This window comes from Salmo salar, chromosome ssa12, assembly GCF_905237065.1.
Source record: "Salmo salar chromosome ssa12, Ssal_v3.1, whole genome shotgun sequence".
NCBI lineage: Eukaryota > Metazoa > Chordata > Actinopteri > Salmoniformes > Salmonidae > Salmo > Salmo salar.
In genome coordinates this window covers 64,721,401-64,745,352 of record NC_059453.1, presented here as the reverse complement: position 1 = coordinate 64,745,352, position 23,952 = coordinate 64,721,401, and the positions used below count along the sequence as shown (strand labels likewise).

The window sequence follows — 23,952 nt, the reverse complement described above, 5'->3', positions numbered from 1 at the left end:
AGCGCCTGTCGACAGCTACAAACATGAAAGTGATGCTTCCGGCAAGGAGATACCTTTTTTAAAGGGGATGTAAAATGAGGGATGAATAGGCCCAGGCCTTAAAAATGCTCTGAAATGTCTAGTTCCCGCAGGATTCTTAAGTCAACACCATGATGCATTAACAATATGTCTAATCCCAACTCCACAGTTTTCCCATTAAAGTTAATGGAGGTCTCTGTAGTGGGACTGACTGCATCAGGAGAACAGGAGTAGGTGTACAGCAGGACTCATTGCATGGGGGATTCTTGGTCACTTGGACACTTATTTCACACCTGGAGTATGATGTTGATATTTTACACTGTTTACCAATGTCATAGACTAGGGCTGTAATGATACCAGTATCGCAGGTATTCCCAAACTGGGGTACGCGCAATGCTGTCGGGGGAACGGCAAATAAAAATGTGATTCACATAAAAAATATATATATCTTTACATTTTCAAACAGTCCATTTATATTTTCCAACGGGGTTATACATTTGGGTGAGGTTTTTTTCTCTCCTGAGTAGCCTCGTTTCACCGCCAAATATAAATATAAAACCACCACATTTAATCATGGCAAGGCGACTGGAAACATGACTGAATACAAAGTGTAGCTATTCCCTCCGCAAGGGAATCAAACAAGCAAAGTGTCAGTATAGAGACAAAGTAGAGTCGCAATTCAACGGCTCAAACACGAGACGTATGTGGCAGGGTCTACAGTCAATCACGCATTACAAAAAGAAAACCAGCCCCGTCGCGGACATGGACGTCTTGCCCCCAGACATATCAAACAACTTCTTTCCTTTCTTTGAGGACAATAAAGTGCCACTGACACTGCCTGCTACCAAAGCCTATGGGCTCTCCTTCCCCGTGGCCTACGTGAGTAAAACATTTAAACGTGTTAACCCTCGCAAGGCTGCCGGCCCAGACAGCATCCCTAGCTGCGTCCTCAGAGCATTCGCAGAGGACGCGGTGTGTTTAGCTGGCTGATGTGTTTACGGACATATTCAATCAATCCCTATCACAGTCTGTGTCCACATGCTTCAAGATGGCCACCATTGTTCCTGTTCCCAAGAAAGCTAAGATAACTTAATTAAATGACTACCGCCCCATAGCACTCACTTCTGTCATCATGAAGTGCTTTGAGAGAATAGTCAAGAGTCATATCAACTCCACCCTACCTGATACCCTAGACTCACTCCAATTTGCTTACCGCCCCAATAGATCCACAGACGACGCAATCGCCATCACACTGTACACTGCCCTATCTCATCTGGACAAGAGGAATACCTATGTAAGAATGCTGTTCATTGACTACAGCTCAGCATTTAACACCATAGTACCCTCAACTTGTCATTAAGCTCGAGACCCTGGGTCTCGACCCCGCCCTGTGCAACTGGGTCCTGGACTTTCTGACAGGCCACCCCCAGGTGGTATGGGTAGGAAACAACATCTCCCCCCCACTGATCCTCAACACTGGGGCCCCACAAGGGTGCGTTCTCAGCCCTCTCCTGTACTCCCTGTTCACCCATGACTGTGTGGCCATGCACACCTCCAACTCAATCATCAATTTTGCAGTCGACACCACAGTGGTAGGCTTGATTACCAACAACGGCGAGACAGCCTACAGGGAGGATGTGAGGGCCCTCGGAGTGTGGTGTCAGGAAAATAACCTCTCACTCAAAGTCAACAAAACAAATGAGATGATTGTGGTCTTCAGGAAACAGCAGAGGGAGCATCCCCCATCCACATCCACGGGACAGTAGTGGGGAAAGTTTTAAGTTCCTCGGCGTACACATCACGGGCAAACTGAAATGGTCCACCCACACAGACAGTGTGGTGAAGAAGGCGCAATACCGCCTCTTCAACCTCAGGAGGCTGGCGAAATTTGTCTTGTCACCAAAAACACTCACAAACTTTTACAGATGCACAATTGAGAGCATCCTGTCGGGCTGTGTCACCGCCTGGAACAGCAACTTCTCTGCCCACAACCGCAAGGCTCTCCAGAGGGTAGTTCGGTCTGCACAACGCATCACCGGGGCAAAATACCTGCCCTCCAGGACACCTACAGCACCCGATGTCACAGGAAAGCCAAAAAGATCATCAAGGACAACAACCACCCGAGCTACTGCCTGTTCACCCCGTTATCATCCAGAAGGCAAGGTCAGTACAGGTGCATCAAAGCTGGGACCGAGAGACTGAAAAACAGCTTCTATCTCAAGGCCATCAGACTGTTAAACAGCCATCACTAACATAGTGGCTGCTGCCAACATACAGACTCAAATCTCTTGCCACTTTAATACATTTAATACATTTATTTTGTAATGGTATCACTAGTCACTTTAAATAACGGCATTTTATTAATGTCTACATATCCTACATTACTCATCTCATATGTATATACTGTATACTATACCATCTACTGCATCTTGCCTATGCCGCACGTCCATCGCTCATCCATATATTTATACAGATGAAGTCGGAGGTTTACATACACTTAGGTTGGAGTCATTGAAACTTGTTTTTCAACCACTCCACAAATGTCTTGTTAACCAACTATTATTTTGGCAAGTCGGTTAGGACATCTACTTTGTGCATGACAGAAGTAATTTTTCCAACAATTGTTTACAGACAGATTATTTCACTTAGAATTCACTGTATCACAATTCCAGTGGGTCAGACGTTTACATACACTGAGTTGACTGTGCCTTTAAACAGCTTGGAAAAGTCCAGGAAATTATGTCATGGCTTTAGAAGCTTCTGATAGGCTAATTGACATCATTTGAGTCAATTGGAGGTGTACTTGTGGATGTATTTCAAGCCTACCTTCAAACTCAGTGCCTCTTTGCTTGACATCATGGGGAAATCAAAATAAATTAGCCAAGACTACAGAAAACAATTGTAGACCTCCACAAGTCTGGTTCATCCTTGGGAGCAATTTCCGAATGCCTGAAGGTACCACGTTCATCTGTAAAAACGGAGATGGTGCGAAAAGTGCAAATGAATCCCAGAACAACAGCAAAGGACCTTGTGAAGATGCTGGAGGAAACCGGTACAAAAGTATCTATATCCACAGTAAAACAGTAAAAGTTCTATATCGACATAACCTGAAAGGCCGCTCAGCAAGGAAGAAGCCACTGCTCCAAAACCGCCATAAAAAAGCCAGACTACGGTTTGCAACTGCACATGGGGACGAAGATCATACTTTTTGGAGAAATGTCCTCTGGTCTGATGAAACAAAAATAGAACTGTTTGGACCTAATGACCATCATATGTTTGGAGGAAAAAGGGGGATGCTTGCAAGCCGAAGAACATCATCCCAAACTTGAAGCACGGGGGTGGCAGCATCATGTTGTGGGGGTGCTTTGCCGCAGAGGGACTGGTGCACTTCACAAAATAGATGGCATCATGAGGTAGGAAAATTATGTGGATATATTGAAGCAACATCTCAAGACATCAGTCAGGAAGTTAAAGCTTGGTCGCAAATGGGTCTTCCAAATGGACAATGACCTCAAGCATACTTCCAAAGTTGTGGCAAATGGCTTAAGGACAACAAAGTCAAGGTATTGGAGTGGCCATCACAAAGCCCTGACCTCAATCCTATAGAACATTTTAGGGCAGAACTGAAAAAGCTTGTGCGAGCAAGGAGGCCTACAAACCTGACTCAGTTACACCAGCTCTGTCATTAGGAATGGGCCAAAATTCACTCAACTTATTGTGGGAAGCTTGTGGAAGGCTACCCGAAACGTTTGACCCAAGTTAAACAATTTAAAGGCAATCATACCAAATACTAATTGAGTGTATGTAAACTTCTGACCCACTGGGTATGTGATGAACATAATAAAAGCTGAAATAAATAATTCTCTGTGCTATTATTCAGACATTTCACATTCTGAAAATAAAGTGGTGATCCTAACTGACCTAAGACAGGGAATTTTACTAGGTTTAAATAAACGGAGTTTAAATGTATTTGGCTAAGGTGTACGTAAACTTCCGACTTCAACTGTATGTACATATTCTCATTTATCCTCTTACATTTGTGTGTATGGTAGTCATTGTGAATTTGTTAGATTACTTGTTAGATTTTACTGCATTGTCAGAACTAGAAGCACAAGCATTTCGCTACACTCGCATTAACATCTGCTAACCATGTGTATGTGACCAATAAAATGTGATTTGATTTGGGGATTTGAAGACTATTTATCCAATTGGTAATAGAATCGAAACCCAGCCACACATCAGTGGTACAATGCAGTAGTAAAGAGTTTGTGTGCATGTGTCCAGCCTCCAGCGGACAACTCAGGGAAGCAGGGAAGTCTAAGGGCATCCTGAGGGGAGAGTGTGTGGACAGCTGTTTCTCTGTGTGAGCCATTGGGGGCCCTTGACTCTTCAGGACCGAGGATGAGGACTTGAGTTTCATGAGCCATTGCTAACTAGCCTAGCATTAACACAATGACTAGAACTCTACAGGTACGCTAGCAGGAGTTCAAATCAAGCACATTCATACTCAAGTGGGTTTTAATTATTGTTACCATATTGTAATTATGTAAAAGACTATTGTCTTTCTAAAGTAGTGATGATTGACAGATAGCCTAGACACACTGCCAGTTGTTTTGGATTTGAATCCTGATTCCATCCACATACACAATAAATTGACCATCACAGCCTCAATGTTTTCCGTACTGCTTTTATTTGCATGCATACTTTATTTGCCGCCCCATTAATTTGTCCTGAAACAGACCAACGCCGTAAGATACAGTACATGCAGTCTCTCCGCTGTGAAGCCCCATTAGTTTCAATTTCAGTCAGCCTGGGAATCTATTGTCTGTGTCGTGGGTCTATGGGGGGGCTAATGGTTTCTAATCAGACACCTTAACAACAGCAGCAACTGACAGGCCGTCTCTCATCTCACACAAAAAGGCAGGGAGAAGCACTTGAATACTGGAGCTCTTTTTGTTTGAATGTGTCCTCCTGTTCTCTCAATCTCCTCTCCTCACTCTGTGTCAGTGACTTTGCTCTGTTCTCTGTGGATCGATATCTCATCTACTCCATAGCCCAAATCTGTAACACTTTATTTGAAAGGTCCATAATTAACCATTTTTATAAGACAATTCTAAGACATTTATAAACAGTTTGCTCACCATGCATTAGTCATTACTCACACATTTGTAAATGTTACTAAGCTAGTTATTCACACGTGTATATATTCTGTTTATTAGGTACACCACCCCGTTCATTTAAATGGTTCCCTCCTACAGACAGTGAATCACGTGGCGGTGGTTTGCTGTATAAAGCAGGCAAACAGCCATCGAGGCATTCAGTTACTGTTCGATTTAACTTTTGAATGGGCTAAACGAGTGACCTTTGAGCGTGTTATGATTGTCGGTGCCTGGCATGCTGGTTCCAGTAACTCAGAAACGGCCATCATCCTGGGCTTTTCATGCCTAACAGTTTTAAGGTTTACCAAGAATTGTGCGACAAACAAAAAACATCCAGTCAGCGGCAGTCCTGTGGGAAAAAACAGCTTGTTGCTGAGAGGTCGGAGGAGAACGGCAAGAATTGTGCAAGCTAACAGGCGGGCCACTAACAGGCAAATAATGGCGCAGTACAACAGTGGTGTGCAGAACGGCATCTCAGAACGCACAATGCATCGGTCCTTGTCACCGATGGGCTATCGCAGCAGACAACCAGACCACACCTGGTTCCACTCCTATCAGCTATAAACAAGAAGAAGCGACTCTAGTGGGCACGCGATCACCAACACTGGACAATTGTGGAGTGGAAAAACATTGCCTGGTCTGACAAATCCCGATTCCTGTTGCGTCATGCTGAAGGCAGAATCAGGATGTGGCGTAAGCAGCAGTCCATGGCCCCAAATGGTACGGGTTGGTGGTGTTATTGTGTGGGAAATGTTTTCCTGGCACACGTTAGGTCCCTTGATACCAATTAAGCAACGTTTCCATGCCCCAAAGAATTCAGGCTGTTCTGGAGGCAAAGGGGGGGTCCGACCCAGTACTAGATGAACTGGCCATTAAGTGTATACCTAATAAACTGGCCACTGAGTGTATACTGCAGAAATGTCTATCAATGGCATGCTATCTTTTTTGTGAGAAATTACACTGGTGGTCACTCAACATTTATAAAGTAAAAACTGCACTTACTTTAGATTAAGGACTGCAAAAATACTTTATTAATGATCAGTAAATGGCTTATTCATGATTAATAAATGTTTTATTACAGACCCTTAAAATAAAGTGCTAACCCCAATATAGTCTGACTTCACGCATAGGCTATACTACACGCCATAATTGTAAACCCCCATGCAGAAAAGCAATTTTCTAGAATAGGCATTGATGTGAATTGTTTGTCAACTACTCTGCTGTTCATCCAGAGATGTGGGTGAGTTTTGTGCTTGTTTACTGCGCTCCACTCCACAGACTCTGTGATGTTGTTGGACTGAATGCTGCATCCATCGTCCATCATTTTCTCATGCCTTACTGAAGACATTGATGTTAAGGAGGATGCTGAGGTCAAGAGGCTCCAAATTCACAGATCTATTGACTGTAGTGCAGTGTTGCTTCACAATCACACAGCCTCTCAGCTCCATCCATCCCATCACAACAGTCAGTAAACACGTGTACCACATTATCCTGTTTCTGGGGCACTTTCTACTTATTTTGGACTACACAAGCTAACCAAGACAGATAAAATTTAAGGATGCACCGATATGACATTTTTTGGCCGATACCGATATCCGATATTTTAATTCATGGATTTCGCTTTTGAGTTGACTCGCTGAAATGTTCTTACTCTTTCAAATGACTGCTCGACTTGAACTTGTTTAGTTGTTGGAAGTGTGCACTTATGCACTTAGCATTTTCCTGCTTTTGTTCTGTGTAGCGCTGTATTTTTTTGTGGCGTCATTACATCGTCTATTTACGTTATATAGGTCTGCACGTCAGCTTTGATATCGGTTTTGCACATTGGTGTTGCCGACGCATTTTTAACTAATAATGGCCGATTCCGATATGCTCACCGACATGTTGTGCATCCCTAGAAATTTGATAGAGGGCATTGCTGTAGTTTGAAACCACAGTGCTAAATCAACTACAATGAGGACACTAACGGTTTTCCCCCTGCTGTGACTGGAGGGGTGATTGGTGAACCCTGCCACCAGAGCCCGGAGAGGAAAGAACCCCACCTTATTGTGTTACGCTTAGAGAAACCCTGTGTGCTACTCCGGCATCTGTCAACAAAAGGGGCTGATTTCCCATACCCAGATTAATCCTCCTCGATTAACAATGTCTCTCAATGAGGAATCTCTATTGTCATCTTTATTCCAGGACTAGTATTAATCTGTATCTGGAAAATGGGTCTAATGAGTGGTGTGGAGTGGACATCATGTAGGCCAAACATAGACAGTGAGCTGATGATCCAGTCCTGATCCAGCCTGTTAACCCTTCTCCAGGATTTATCAGGGGGCTAAATGATCCCACGTTGCCAATCCAGCCTAATATATTGTTGATTGTAGGCCTACCTGGCTGTTACATTTTCATGGGTGTGATTATTGGCTGGGCAGAGTGCATGGAGCTCCATCATTATGTACCTCTCTTTTCTATTGGGAATGTAATACAGAGGTTGGGCCTCTCTCCTCCTAGCTGAAAAACAAGTATGTGTGTACCCCACCCAGTCCTCCCAACAGCGCTAACGCCTTAGCGATGAGGGATTTGAAAGCGGGCCGATTATTGAGAAGAATTAATTCCCAGAAGTGGGAGACGGGAGGGAAGAGCACAGAGGGCCCAAGAGCGGGGAATATGAGGAGAGTAAATCCTCATTACGTGTCTGCTAATAAAGAACTACCCCGGCCAGCCCTACCTTTCTATTGTTGGAGAGCCCTCATCTGTCAGAAAAAGCCCTATCACCTCCAAGCAAAGAATTTCTTTCAAATTGACTTTTCTTCTCAACAGGTCTCAGGAGACCTGGCTTAGAGAGGAACCGGGGCAGAGGGAAGGAGAAGGGCACCATTTCTGAAAGAAAGCTATCTTGGAGTCCCGTGGGCACTAAAGTCAGCCCGATGAGTCTGCATTAGGAAACAATAAGCATTCTAAAGCATGGGGGGAAGAATAAACAATGACTGTTAAAGTTGCACATAAGAATCACAGCTTCAGGTTCTGGCAGTTTGTGTAAATTCTGGCTGATGTTCTTGGTGGTAGAGATGTGATTGAGCTTACACCGTGTGATTAATCTGTGTCGATCAGCTTCTCATCATCACTCAATGCCTAGGTTTACCCCCACTGTACTCGCATCCTACCATACCCTTGTCTGTACACTATGCCCTGAATCTATTCTACCACGCCCAGAAATCGTCTCCTTTTATTCTCTGTTCCCAAAGCACTAGACGACCAGTTCTTATAGCCTTTAGCCGTACCCTCCTCCTCTGTTTCTCTGGTGATGTAGAGGTTAACCCAGGCCCTGTGTGTCCCCAGGCACTCTCATTTGTTGACTTCTGCAACCGTAAAAGTCTTGGGTTCATGCATGTTAACATCAGAAGCCTCATCCCTAAGTTTGCTTTATTCACTGCTTTAGCACACTCCACAACTCTAATGTGCCTGAATCCTGGCTTAGGAAGACCAAAAATTCTGGAATTTCCATCCCCAATTACAATATTTTCCGTCAAGACAGAACTTCTAAAGGGGGCGGAATTGCAATCTACTGTAGAGAGAGCCTGCAGAGTTCTGTCATACTATCCAGTCTATGCCCAAACAGTTCGAGCTTCTACTTTTAAAGATCCATCTCTCCAGAAATAAATCCCTCACTGTTGCCGCTTCTTATAGACCCCCCTCAGCTCCCAGCTGTGCCCTGGACACCATATGTGAATTGATTGCCCCTCATCTATCGTCACAGTTCGTACTGCTAGGTGACCTAAATTGGGATATGCTTAACACTCCGGCCGTCCTACAATCAAAGCTAGATGCCCTCAATCTCACACAAATTATCAAGGAACCTACCCTACAACCCCAAATTCGTAAACATGGGCACCCTCATAGATATCATCCTGACCAACTTGCCCTCTAAATACACCTCTGCTGTTTTCAAGCAGGATCTCAGCAATCACTGCCTCATTGCCTGCGTCTGTTATGGGTCCGCGGTCAAGCGGTCAAACGACCACCCCTCATCACTGTCAAACGCTCCCTAAAACACTTCTGCGAGCAGGCCTTTCTAATCGACCTGGCCCAGGTATCCTGGAAGGATATTAACCTCATCCCGTCTGTAGAGGATGCCTGGTTGTTCTTTAAAAGTGCTTTCCTCACCATCTTAAATAGACATGCCCCTTTCAAAAAATTTGGAACTAAGAACAGATATAGCCCTTGGTTCACTCCAGACTTGACTTCCCTTGACACTTGATACAGCCCGACAGGATGCTCTCGATTGTGCATCTGTAAAAGTTTGAGTGTTTTTGGTGACAAGCCAAATTTCTTCAGCCTCCTGAGGTTGAAGAGGCGCTGTTGCGCCTTCTTCACCACGCTGTCTGTGTGGGTGGACCATTTTAAGTTTGTCCGTGATGTGTACGCCGAGGAACGTAAAACTTTCCACCTTCTCCACTACTGTCCCATCGATGTGGATAGGGGGGTGCTCCCTCTGCTGTTTCCTGAAGTCCACGATCATCTCCTTTGTTTTGTTGACGTTGAGTGTGAGGTTATTTTCCTGACACCACACTCTGAGGGCCCTCACCACCTCCCTGTAGGCCGTCTCGTTGTTGTTGGTAATCAAGCCTACCACTGTAGTGTCGTCTGCAAACTTGATGATTGAGTTGGAGGTGTGCATGGCCACGCAGTCATGGGTGAACAGGGAGTACAGGAGAGGGCTGAGAACGCACCCTTGTGGGGCCCCAGTGTTGAGGATCAGCGGGGTGGAGATGTTGTTTCCTACCCTCACCACCTGGGGGTGTCCCGTCAGGAAGTCCAGCACCCAGTTACACAGGGCGGGGTCGAGACCCAGGGTCTCAAGCTTAATGACGAGTTTGGACGGTACTATGGTGTTAAATGCTGAGCTGTAGTCGATGAACAGCATTCTTACATAGGTATTCCTCTTGTCCAGATGGGTTAGGGCAGTGTGATGGCGATTGCGTCGTCTGTGGACCTATTGGTGCGGTAAGCAAATTGGAGGGGGTCTAGGGTGTCAGGTAGGGTGGAGGTGATATGATCCTTGACTAGTTTCTTAAAGCACTTCACGACCTGGGATAGGATAAAGCAATCCTTCTAACCCCCCCCCCCCACTTAGAATATGTGGACAACTATAAATACCTAGGTGTCTGGCTAGACTGTAAACTCTCCTTCCAGACTCACATTAAGCATATCCAATCCAAAGTTATATCTAGAATTTGCTTCCTATTTCGTAACAAAGCCTCCTTCACTCATGCTACCAAACATACCCTCGTAAAACTGACTATCCTACCAATCATTGACTTCGGCGACGTCATTTACAAAATAGCCTCCAAACCCATTGGCTCCAGGTCATCTATAAGTCTTTGCTAGGTAAAGCTCCGCCTTATCTCAGCTCACTGGTCACCATAGCAACACCCACCCATAGCACGCACTCTAGCAGGTATATTTCACTGGTCATCCCCAAAGCCAACACCTCCTTTGGCTGCCTTTCCTTCCAGTTCACTGCTGCCAATGACTGGAACGAATTTCAAAAATCACTGAAGCTGGAGACTCATATCTCCCTCACTAACTTTAAGCATCAGCTGTCAGAGCAGCTTACCAATTGCTGCAGCTGTACACAGCCCATCTCTGTAAATAGCCCATCCATCCAACCAACTACCTACCTCATCCCCATATTTGTTTTTCTGCTCTTTTGCACACCAGTATCTCTACTTGCACATCCTCATCTGCACATCTATCACTCCAGTGTAAATTGCTAAATTGTAATTACTTCACCACTATTGGCCTATTTATTGCCTTACCTCCTTACTTCATTTGCTCAAACTGTATACAGATTTTTCTATTGTGTTATTGACTGTACATTTGTTTATCCCATGTGTAACTCTGTGTTGTTGTTTTTGTCGCACTGCTTTGCTTTATCTTGGCCAGGTCGCAGTTGTAAATGAGAACTTGTTCTCAACTGGCCTACCTGGTTAAATAAAGAAATAAAATAAAATGTGCTGAATTGGTTTTCTGAGGCTTGGCAAGGCGACTCGACAACTATGCCATCCAATTACGGTGCGGTGAGCTCAACTGTCTTCCAGTTAGCCAACGTGCCAGTTGTTCGCCTGGGCCAATCAAAGGGCACTGGCAACTCTCCTCAGCCTCGTCTGTGGACAGACGCAGAGCCCAGTGAAGCCAGCTCTGTTTTTCAGAACAACTGTTTAAGGAGCCGTGGTTGGCTTTGAGAACGCAGCTGTCTGCCTCAGACAGACTGACTGGCAGAATTCTCCCTGTGCGTTTAGATTTTTTAAGACATAAACCTAACAAATATATACAGAGAGACAAGAGAAGAGGGGGAGAGAGAGAGAAAAGGATACTCCAATAGCTTCATGGAGCGTTGCTCTTCTCTCTTCTATTGCCTTTAGTCTCTGGGGTGTGTTATCTAGAGTGGAGGAGAGATGAGAAGCAGTGTTGCTGTTTGTGTCTGCAACTGTTTGAGGGTGGGGGGGCGAGTGTGTGCGCATATGTATGTGTGTGCGCTGTGAGTGATAGGAGCTCTGAATGATATCATTAGCAGCAAGGGCTACGTTTGGGCAACAAGCTGGCCGTTTATGAGTCTAGAGAGCGAGGGAATGAGGGAGGGAGAGAGAGATGGTTAGATAGGCCATGGGAGGGCTGCGATCATTTCTCTCTCCTTTTATTTAAATGGATGTAGTGGTGTCTTATCATAGCCTGGCAGTGTTGACAGGGGACAGTCATTATACACAAGCCCTGTTGACAACACCTTTTATCATGCTCATGTAGGAAGGTCAACATAACTTACAGTGTACATCCACAGCCTGGACCAAAGCAGCGTCCATATGGACCGTTTGGTGTTGATTGTGTACTAAGCAGCTAGGAACACAGCCGTTGTAAATGGGTTTGTTTGCACTGGCTTAAAGCGGAGCAGTAGATCAAATATAACTAATACGATCTTGACAGAATAATTCCCCGTCATCTGATGTTGCCTGTGAAGAAGACAGCAGCAGATCCAACGGATAGCCCGCTTACATAATACAGACTGTAGAATACAGACACCGTCACTCATTATATTACCTGCATGGCCCAGCCACTGGTGGGGAAGAGGTGTAAGGATATTAAAGGGATGTTAGTTGGTTGAGGGGTATAGCTCATACCTGGAGACTTGTGACTCTTTTTTTTCACAATCGGTTGACCTTGTACCAGGTCCTAGCCTGGTTTCTTTATGGTGTGAAAACTTGTATTGAATAAGTATGCTTAGGGGGAGAGAAAGGAGAAAAGGGGATGAATTGTGAATGGTGTAATTATAAGATGTGTGTATGGGGCTGTCAGCGATGTTGATGAGTAACGCTGGATGCCATCTGTGACCCTGTGCCGTGCCAGCCTCCACAGACGGCACCAGTCACATAGAGGAGGACCTTCACAGGCCTACAGCAGCAGCTCCCAGCCAACCAGCCATGTCTCTGAAATCTCTTATATCACTGTCTCACCATCTACCAGAAAGCCTGCAGCTAGGCTGGAGCCCAGTGTGATTGACAGCTCACTGTCTGATTTACACGCACACACTGCTGTTTTAAAGATTCTCCCATTCCTTCTGCCTTCTGTTGTTTTCTTGTACTAGCTGGTCTGACTGGAGGGCTGGGAGGATGGATGGGGATTTATATGTACTGTGCAGAATATTTGAATCACTTTTTGGTCTCATCTTGTATCTGTTTCCGTTTCCCTCTCCCTTTCTGTTCCTCTCTCTGCCTCTCTCTCTCTCTCTCTCTCTCTCTCTCTCTCTCTCTCTCTCAGGTGCCTGATGACCAGTGTCGCTACATCGTGGGCAGTATCCTGAGCGAGGGAGAGGAGCAGCCTGACGAGGAGCTCCAGAAGCTGTATGAAAAGTTTGGCTTCAAGGTGCTGTCCCTTCCTGAGGTGTCCCTGGCTGTGACCACCACCTTCCCTTCCACCACCCCCCTGTCCCACTGGCTGGCGTCCTACAAAGTCTACCCCGAGCTCCACAACTACATCATGGTATGTACCATACACTATCATTGGAGTCCTCTTCATTCCTATGTGGTACATACCATTCACGTATGGCTTCCATACAATTAAGCCACCACATTGAGCCTTTGCTTGTCCTTCTCTGGGATGTAGCAAATCTAATCAAATTGTGTTTGTCACATGCGTTGAATACAACAGTGAAATGCTTACTTACAAGCCCTTAACCAACAATGCTTTAACCTCTCTGGGCAAGGTGGGACGTGACCGTCCCACACTATTCAACAGCCAGTGAAATAGCATGGCGCGAAATACAAAACAACAAAAATATCATAATTTCAATTTCTCAAACATACGACTATTTTACACCATTTTAAAGATACACTTCTTCTTAATGTAACCACATTGTCCGATTTCAAAAAGGCTTTACAGCAAAAGCAAAACATTAGATTATGTTAGGAGAGTACATAGACAAAAATAACCACACAGCCATTTTCCTAGCAAGGACATGTGTCACAAAAACCCAAAACACAGCTAAATGAAGCACTAACCTTTGACGATCTTCATCAGATGACACTCCTAGGACATCATGTTACACAATACATGTATGTTTTGTTCGATCAAGTTCATATTTATATCCAAAAACATCATTATACATTGGCGCGTGATGTTCAGAAAATGTATTCCCACCAAAACATCCGGTGAATGTGCACATCAATTTACAAAAATACTCATCATAAACGTAGACAAAATATATAACAATTATTTAAAGAATTATAGATAGACTACTCCTGGATGCAACCGCTGTGTCAGATTTTAAAATAGCTTTACGGAGAAAGCACATTTTTCAATATTCTGAGTACATAGCTCGCCATCACAGCAAGCTATACAGACACCCGCCAAGTTCGGGGTCACCTAAACTCAGAATTAGTATTATAAATATGCTCTTACCTTTGCTGATCTTCATCAGAATGCTCTCCCAGGACTGCTACTTCCACAAGAAATGTTGTTTTTGTTGGAAATAATCCATATTTATGTCCAAATACCTCCGTTTTGTTTGTGCGTACAGAGCACTATCCAAAGGCATAACGCGCGAGCGCGGTACCAGAGACGAAAAGTCTAAATGTTCCATTATCGTTCTTAGAAGCATGTCAAACGCTGTTTAAAATCAATCTTTATGGTATTTTTAATGTAAAAATGCCATAATATTCCAACCGGACAATAGCATGTTGATTCAAGTAGAAAAAGAAGGAACCGCGCGCTCGCGGGATCGCGCATATCCAATCCCTTTGTCCCCAGGCAGTCCACTTAGTGACTGAGCTAATATTCTCTGCCCAGTGACAGGAGAATGCTGAAAGAACTTTCTGAAGGCTGTTGACTGCCAATGGAAGCCTTAGGAAGTGCAACGTGACCCCACGACACTGTTGTTTCGATAGAGATTCAAAAGAACTACAATTCTCAGACTTTCCACTTCCTGGTTGGATTTTTCTCAGGTTTTTGCCTGCCATATGAGTTCTGTTATACTCACAGACACCATTCAAACAGTTTTAGAAACTTCCAAGTGTTTTCTATCCAAATCCACTAATAATATGCATATTGTAGTTTCTGGGCCAGAGTAGTAACCAGTTTAATTTGGATACGTTCTTCATCCGGCCGTGAAAATACTGCCCCCTATACTTTAAGAAGTTAATACGTTTTAAGAAAAAAAAAGTGTTAAGGAAAAAATAGATAAGGAGAAAATAGGAGTAATAAATAATTAAACAGCAGCAGTAAAATAACAATAGCGAGGCTATATACAGGGGGTACTGGCACAGAGTCAATGTGAGGGGGCACCAGTTAGTCAAGGTAATTGAGGTAATATGTACATATAGGTAGAGTTAAAGTGACTACATAGATAATAAACAGAGAGTAACAGCTGCGCAAGAGGGGTCTGGGTAGCCCTTTGATTAGCTGTTCAGGAGTCTTATGGCTTGGGTGTAGAAGCTGTTAAGAAGCCTTTTGGACCTAGACTTGGCGCTCCGGTACCACTTGCCATGCAGAAGCAAAGAGAACAGTCTATGACTAGGGTGGCTGGAGTCTCTGCCAATTTTTAGTGCCTTCCTCTGACTCTGCCCGGTTTAGAGGTCCTGGTTGGCAGGAAGCTTGGCTCAGTGATCTACTGGGCCGTCGGTCGGGGGGCCGTCGGTCGGGGGGCCGACGGTCGGGGGGCGAGAAGATGCCATACCAGGCAGTGATGCAACCAGTCAGGATGTTCTCGATGGTGCAGCTGTAGAACCTTTTCAGGATCTGAGGACCCATGCCAATTCTTTTCAGCCTCCTGAGGGGGAATAGGCTGTGTTGTGCCCTCTTCACGACTGTCTTAGTGTGTTTGGACCATGTTAGTTTGTTGGTGATGTGGACACCAAGGAACTTGAAGCTCTTAACCTGCTCCACTGCAGCCCCGTCGATGAGAATGGGGGTGTGCTCGGTCCTCCTTTTCCTGTAGTCCACAGTCATCTCCTTTGTTTTGATCACGTTGAGGGAGAGGTTGTTGTCCTGGCTCCACATGGCCAGGTCTCTGACCTCCTCCCTATAGGTCTGATCACCAACAATGATGAGACACCCTATCACTGTTGTGTCATCGGCAAACTTGATGATAGTGTTGGGGTCGTGCCTGGTCATGCAGTTATGAGTGAACAGGGAGTACAGGAGGAGACTGAGCATGCACCGCTGAGGGGGCCCCGTGTTGAGGATCAGCGTGGAGGATGTGTTGTTACCTACCCTTACCACCTGGGGGCGGCCCGTCAGGAAGTCCAGGATCCAGTTGCAGAGGGAGGTGTTTAGTCCCAGGGTCCTTAGCTTAATGATGAGCTTTGAGGGCACTATGGTGTTGAATGTTTAGCTGTAGTCAATGAATAGCATTCTCACATAGGTGTTCATTTTGTCCAGGTGGGAACGGGCAGTGTTGAGTGCAATAGAGATTGCATCATCTGTGGATCTGTTGGGGCGGTATGCAAATTTGAGTGAGTCTATAGTTTCTGGGATAATGGTGTTGTGAGCCATGACCAGCCTTTCGAAGCACTTCATGGCTACAGATGTAGGCAGGTTACCTTAGTGTTCTTGGGCACAGAGACTATGGTGGTCTCCTTGAAAAATGTATGTATTACATACTCAGTCAGGGACAGGTTGAAAATGGCAGTGAAGACACTTGCCAGTTGGTCAGCACATGCTCGGAGTACACGTCCTGGTAAGCCGTCTGGCCCTGCGGCCTTGTGAATGTTCACCTGTTTAAAACCTCTTACATCTAGACGTTCCGCTAGCGCAACACCTGCTCCAATATCCAATGATGGGCGTGGCGCGAAATACAAAGTCCTCGAAAATCTGAAAAATTCAATTTTTCAAACATATGACTATTTTACACCATTTTAAAGACAAGACTCTCCTTTATCAAACCACACTGTCCGATTTCAAAAAGCAAAACATTAGATTATGTCAGCAGAGTACCCAGCCAGAAATAGTCAGACACCCATTTTTCAAGCTAGCATATAATGTCACAAAAAACAAAACCACAGCTAAATGCAGCACTAACCTTTGATGATCTTCATCAGATGACACTCCTAGGACATTGTTATACAATACATGCATGTTTTGTTCAATCAAGTTCATATTTATATCAAAAAACAGCTTTTTACATTAGCATGTGACATTCAGAACTAGCATACCCACCGAAACTTCCGGTGAATTTACTAAATTACTCACGATAAACGTTCACAAAAAACATAACAATTATTTTGAAAATTATAGATACAGAACTCCTTTATGCAATCGCTATGCCCTATTTTAAAATAGCTTTTCGGTGAAAGCACATTTTGCAATATTCTGAGTAGATAGCTCGCTATCACGGGCTAGCTATTTTGACACCCACCAAGTTTGGCCCTCACCAAACTCAGATTTACTATAAGAAAAATTGGATTACCTTTGCTGTTCTTCGTCAGAATGCACTCCCAGGACTTCTACTTCAATAACAAATGTTGGTTTGGTTCCAAATAATCCATAGTTATATCCAAATAGCGGCATTTTGTTGTGCGTTCAAGACACTATCCGAAGGGTGACGCGCCCAGCGCGTTTCGTGACAAAAAATGTCAAAATATTCCATTACCGTACTTCGAAGCATGTCAAACGCTGTTTAAAATTTTTCTCGTAAAAAAGCGATAATATTCCAACCGGGAGTCGTTGTTTTCGTTCAAAGACTGAAAATAAAAACATGGTGTCGGCTCGTGCACGCGCCCCCAGTCTCATTGTTGTCAGATCGACCCCTATCCAAATGCGCTACTGTTTTTCAGCCATGGCCTGCAAAGTCATCATTCACCATTCTGCCGCCTTCTGAGAGCCTATGGGAGCCGTAGGAAGTGTCACGTTACAGCAGAGATCCTCAGTTTTCAATAAAGAGAGTGTAGAAGGCCAAGAAATGGTCAGAGAGGGCACTTCCTGTATGGAATCTTCTCAGGTTTTGGCCTGCCAAATGAGTTCTGTATAGTCACAGACACCATTCAAACAGTTTTAGAAACTTTGGAGTGTTTTCTATCCAAAGCTAATAATTATATGCATATTCTAGTTTCTGGGCAGGAGTAATAATCAGATTAAATCGGGTACGTTTTTTATCCGGCCGTGAAAATACTGCCCCCTATCCATAACAAGTTAAAGGTTTTACTCACATCGGCTACGGAGAGCGTGATCACACAGTCGTCCGGAACAGCTGATGCTCTCATACATGCTTCAGTGTTACTTGCCTCAAAGCGAGCATAGAAGTAATTTAGCGTGTCTGGTAGACTCGTGTCAGTTGGCACCTCACAGCTGTGCTTCCCTTTGTAGTCTGTAATAGTTTGCAAGCCCTGACACATCCGACGAGCATCGGAGCCGGTGTAGTACGATTCAATCTTAGTCCTGTATTGATGCTTTGCCTGTTTGAGGGTTCGTCGGAGGGCATAGCGGGATTTCTTGTAAGCTTCCGGGTTAGAGTGCAGCTCCTTGAAAGCGGCAGCTCTACCCTTTAGCTCAGTGTGGATGTTGCCTGTAAACCATGGCCTCTGGTTGGGGTATGTATGTACGGTCACTGTGGGGATGACGTCATCGATGCACTTATTGATGAAGCCAGTGACTGTTGTGGTGTACTCCTCAATGCCATCAGAAGAATCCCGGAACATATTCCAGTCTGTGCTTGCAAAACTGTCTTGTAGCTTAGCATCTGCTTCATCTGACCACTTTCTTATTGACCATTTCACTGGTGCTTCCTGCTTTAGTTTTTGCTTGTAAGCAGGAATCATGAGGATAGAATTATGGTCAGATTTGCCAAGTGGAGGGCGAGGAAGAGCTTTGTATGCGTCTCTGTTTGGAGCAAAGGTGGTCTAGAGTTATTTTCCCTCTGGTTGCAAATTTAACATGCTGGCAGAAATTAGGTAAAACGTATTTAAGTTTTCCTGCATTAAAGTCCCCAGCCACTAGGAGCGCTGTCTCTGGATGAGCGTTTTCCTGTTTGCTTATGGCCGTATACAGCTCATTGAGTGCGGTCTTAGTGCCAGCATCGGTTTGTGGTGGTATATAGACGGCTACGAAAAATACAGATGAAAACTCTCTTGGTAAATAGTGTGTTCTACAGCTTATCATGAGATCCTCTACCTCAGGTGAACAAAACCTTGAGACTTCCTTAGATTTCGTGCACCAGCTGTTGTTTACAAATATACATAGACTGCAACCCCTTTTCTTACCAGAGGACGCTGTTCTATCCTGCCAAAAAGCTTAAAACCCACCAGCTGTATTCATGTCGTCATTCAGCCACGACTCGTGAATCATAAGATATTACAGTTTTTAATGTCTCATTGGCAGGATATACATGATCGTAGTTCCGTCTATTTTATTAAAGATTGATTGTAAGTTGGCTAATAGGACCGATGGTAAAGGTAGATTACCCTCTCGGCGTGGTACCCTTACAAGGCACCCGGACCTTCGTCCCCGATACCTCCGTCTCTTTCTCCTGCTAATGACGGGGATGAGGGCCTTGTCGGGCGTCTGAAGTAAATCCTTCCCGTCTGACTCGTTGAAGAAAAAAAGGTTTGGGGGTGAGTAATCGCTGTCCTGATATCTAGAAGCTCTTTTCGGTCATAAGGCACAGTGGCAGAAACATTATGTACAAAATAAGTTACAAATAACGTGAAAAAACATACACAATAGCACAATTGATTACGGGATCGTAAAATGGCAGTCATCTCCTTTGGCGCCAATCTTTCACTGCCTTTCTTTTCATGAGACATAGGATGTAGTGACAAATTTGCTCTGAAGCAAATTATTTCTTGAAAATGTACATTTCCTCAGCCTGCACCTCGCCAATTAGGATGTGTGCGTACCTCATACTAGAAAATTCATTTTCACGATACCTGCCCACAGCAGTTTGCCTAATGTCCCTTTGTAGATAACTGCAGTCTTGTGCTCACAAAACGTCCTCTTTTCTACTCTGTCTTTGTCTAAAATCCTCCATCTCTCTGCTGAATGTGTTGTTTAATTCATCACGCTAAGCAGAGGATTTCTTTTGAGCAGATGAAGAATGGATGAAGGGGTAGGAATTGAAGGCAGGTGTGGGTCATATGCTGAGCCTCCATGTCCTCAGGCCTGGCCCCAGAAAAGCTATTGACATTTACTGATGACATTTACACACATGGATTCATTCAGAGGCATCCCTCTGCATGCGCAATGCCCTGGATGTGATATGATTGGTGTGTGTGTGTGTGTGTGTGTGTGTGTGTGTGTGTGTGTGTGTGTGTGTGTGTGTGTGTGTGTGTGTGTTATGGGTCTAGCTGGGGAGCGAGGGGAGTGCTGGGGTTCAGACTTTACCATATACATTTTGGGTGTGCAGATTTCTCGTCAACTGTTAAAGGCCAACTCCAACACTTTTCAACCTCATTTTCATTATCCCAACCACAATACCAGAGTCAACATTTCTAAGTTTTGTAGAAAAATATGTAAAGTTAAAAGGTTTCAAAAACAGTGATTTTATAACTATGAGATTCGTGGGCAGCAAGAAAATACCCTCCCTTGGGCTCAAAACTCGTACGTATTGAAAATCACTTACTTTTAATCCTACCATGTGATGTCACAGAGAAATATGTAGACACTGGTTTGGTGCTGGAGATGATGATTATAAGTAGTTGACAAGGATTTCTTTCCCCTGGGCACACTGACCATGTTTGTGCTGACAGTTGCTAGGGTGATGCCAACAGTGCCAGTATGGCATGGTAGTGACACTTTGTGTTGAGCCCTCCATCTGTTGTAGAGGTGTGTTGGTGGGCAAAGAGGAGGAAGGCAAGAGAGTAACACGCAACTTAGTCTCTGCCCACTGCACTGATACAGCCCTGTCAGCACATCAAAGATAGTCCCAAAATAGCCACATATACACACTTGTCACATGTAGATAATTACTGAAAAGCTTGAGTGGGTTTGGCTGTTGACATGACATTATGCATTACTTTCAGCACCATGCTAGAGCACGATAAATCCTTAACTCAGAACTACATTATGAGGTCTGTTGAAGGCTAATGGTAGCCTTTCACCTTGGTGTTCCATGACTAAGGGAGCTACTACACCAAGTGGAAGCAGATCAGCAAAAAGGATGTAGCCATCATACCAAGTCATAATCTCACACCACATTATGCCTTCTGTTACATAACCATGGGCAGGGTATGTGTCCACCAGCCTGCCTATAGCTGATGTCAGGGCGGTGGAAGCAGCATCCTCTCCTACTCAGGGTGGTGGGAGCGCCATGCTCCGCTCTCCTTCGCCTGCGTGAGGCCCTTAACGCTGCTCGTCAGAGTCCATCAGCTGCTGAGCAGTTGACCTGGGCACTGTGCCAGGTCAGTAAACCCTCTGCCCCAGTCTGTCTGTCCACGGACTCGCTACCGTTAAAATCCTTTAGCCGAGGAGTCAATGTGTGAGTGATGCGCTGGGCTGTGTGTTAGCGGGGTTAGCGCTGTCAGTAGCTTATGCATAGGGGCCATGGCTAGGCTAGGGAAAATTAGAGGGCTGGTGTGAAGCTGGAGTGTTGGACAAGAGTAGTGCCTGGGTATGATTAATTGAGCAGGGTGTGGAGGAGACGAGAGGGCCCCGTCATATCTCTAAAAGGCAGGTAAAATCCATTTAGAGTTTTAGCACAAGAGCCAGTGAGAGGCTTCCTGGCATTAGAAAGACTGACAATGCAACAGAAGGGTTAAGTGGGTGAGCTGGCGGGTTTCATGCATTCTGCCATACTCCAGTACATGTGTTTTCTCCCACTGGCCATATGCCCTGCCCGCCTGCCTGTCTGTCTCCCAGGGCCCTTGCCTCACTCCAGACTGTAGGCTCTATCGGCTCCCAGAGACCAGGCTACATGTTGGCTGTCAGGAAAACAGGTTAAGTGCAGAGCTGCTCCCATTGCTCCCTGGAGCTCTCCCACGCCACGGTCCAACAGCCCCCCTCCTCTCCAGTTTAGCTCTCCTAATCTCTCACCCACTAACTCAAAAAAAAATACAAAAGAATAAATCTAAATTACATTTTATTGGTCACATACACATGGTTAGCAGATGTTAATGCGAGTGTAGCGAAATGCTTGTGCTTCTAGTTCCAGCAGTGCAGTAATATCTAACAAGTAATCTAACAATTCCCAACAACTACCTACTAAACACAAATCTAACAAGTAATCTAACAATTCCCCACCAACTACCTAATACACACAAATCTAAAGGGGTGAATGAAAATATGTACATATAAATATATGGATGACCGATGGCCGAGCGGCATAGGCAAGGTGCAGTAGATTATATAAGATACATGTGTTATGAGTAAAGTAAGATATGTAAACATTATTAAAGTGGCATTATTTAAAGTGTTATTGCTTAAAGTGACTAGGGATCCATTTATTAAAGTGTCCAGTGTAGGCAGCAGCCTCTCTGAGTTAGTGGTGGCTATTTAACAGACTGATGGCCTTGAGATAGAAGCTTGTTTTTCAATCTCTCGGTCCCAGCTTTGATGCACCTAACGCGAAGCGAGGTGACATCTCTGTCGGCGCCATCATAGTCATCTAACTCTGGCAGGAAGAAAGCTGTCTCACAGACACACTCGCATAAAACAACATGTCAGACAACACAGTCAAACTCCTTATATTTCAGTACATTTCAGATTTGTTATTATTCAGTGATTTTACAAAGACAGATGGATTATTTACTGTTGGGGCATGTGTTAGTGTTTATATCACTGTTTCTGTTTGACTGTTTCGCTGTGTGTCTTTGCCTTTGCAGCAGTAAGAACAGCTGCAGCGTACATACGTGGGCGTGTGTATCAACAGTATAAGGACTGCAAGGACTGTGTTGGTTAGAGCTCCCAGAATCAAAGGCTTGATGGTGAAAGGGGAGAAATCAGGGGATAAAGGAGAAACGGGCACATTTTATTAACGGGATTGCAGCGGGCTCTGCCTGGTCTTTGTTAATGCACCTTTTCAGGACAATCTGCAGGTCACAATCATCAGGATGTTATTTCCAGGGCTGACTCAAACAAAATTCTCTCTCAATAGTCCCCCGAGCCAAAACAGGAGGGGAAACGTACAGCTCCAGTCCATTTAGTAATAAATTTAGCTGAGCCGGGACTTAAACAACCCAGACCTCTTCAGGTTTCTACACAAACTTTTTCAATAACTTTTTCAGTTGGTGGCACCAGCACATGATTTGGTCACAGTATTTTTGTTTAAAATAAAAAATATATACAGTTGAAGTCAGAAGTTTTGCATACACCTTAGCCAAATACATTTAAACTCAGTTTTTCACAATTCCTGACATTTAATCCTACAAAAAATTCCATGTCTTAGGATCACCTCTTTATTTTAAGAATGTGAAATGTCAGAATAATAGTAGAGAGAATGATTTATTTCAGCTTTTATTTCTTTCATCACATTTCCAGTGGGTCAGAAGTTTACATACACTCAATTAGTATTTGGTAGCATTGCCTTTAAATTGTTTAACTTGGGTCAAACGTTTCGGTTAGCCTTCCACAAGCTCCCCACAATAAGTTGGGTGAATTTTGGCCTATTCCTCCTGATAGAGCTGGTGTAACTGAGTCAGGTTTGTAGGCCTCCTTGCTCGCACATGCTTTTTCAGTTCTGCCCACAAATTTTCTATAGGATTGAGGTCAGGGCTTTGTGATGGTCACTCCAATACCTTGACTTTGTTGTCCTTAAGCCATTTTGCCACAACTTTGGAAGTATGCTTGGGGTCATTGTCCATTTGGAAGACCCATTTGTGACCAAGCTTTCACTTCCTGACTGATGTCTTTAGATGTGGCTTCAATATATCCACATCATTTTCCTCCCTCATGATGCCATCAATTTTGTGACGTGCATCAGTCCCTCCTGCAGCAAATCACCGCCACAACATGATGCTGCCACCCCCATTCTTCACGGTTTGGAGGGTGTTCTTCGGCTTGCAAGCCACCCCCTTTTTCCTCCAAACATAAAAATGGTCATTATGGCCAAATAGTTATATTTTTTACATTTCTCCAAAAAGTACGATCTTTGTCCCCATGTACAGTTGCAAATCGTATTCTGGCTTTTTTATGGCGGTTTTGGAGCAGTGGCTTCTTCCTTGCTGAGCGGCCTTTCAGGTTGTGTCGATATAGGTCTCGTTTTACTGTGGATATAGATACTTTTGTACCTGTTTCCTCCAGCGTCTTCACAAGGTCCTTTGCTGTTGTTCTGGGATTGATTTGCACTTTTCACACAAAGTACGTTCATCTG

At 44.5% G+C, this 23,952-nt stretch overlaps 1 protein-coding gene across 1 annotated transcript in view; it reads left to right on the top strand.

Annotated features, from left to right (window-relative positions):
* Positions 1-23,952, top strand: part of LOC106565575 (testis-expressed protein 264) — a 202,354-nt gene that overhangs the window by 46,792 nt on the left and 131,610 nt on the right. The window contains exon 2 of the mRNA XM_014132849.2: positions 12,978-13,199. Coding sequence (XP_013988324.2) covers positions 12,978-13,199 — 222 coding nt within the window. The remainder of the gene's footprint in view (positions 1-12,977; positions 13,200-23,952) is intronic.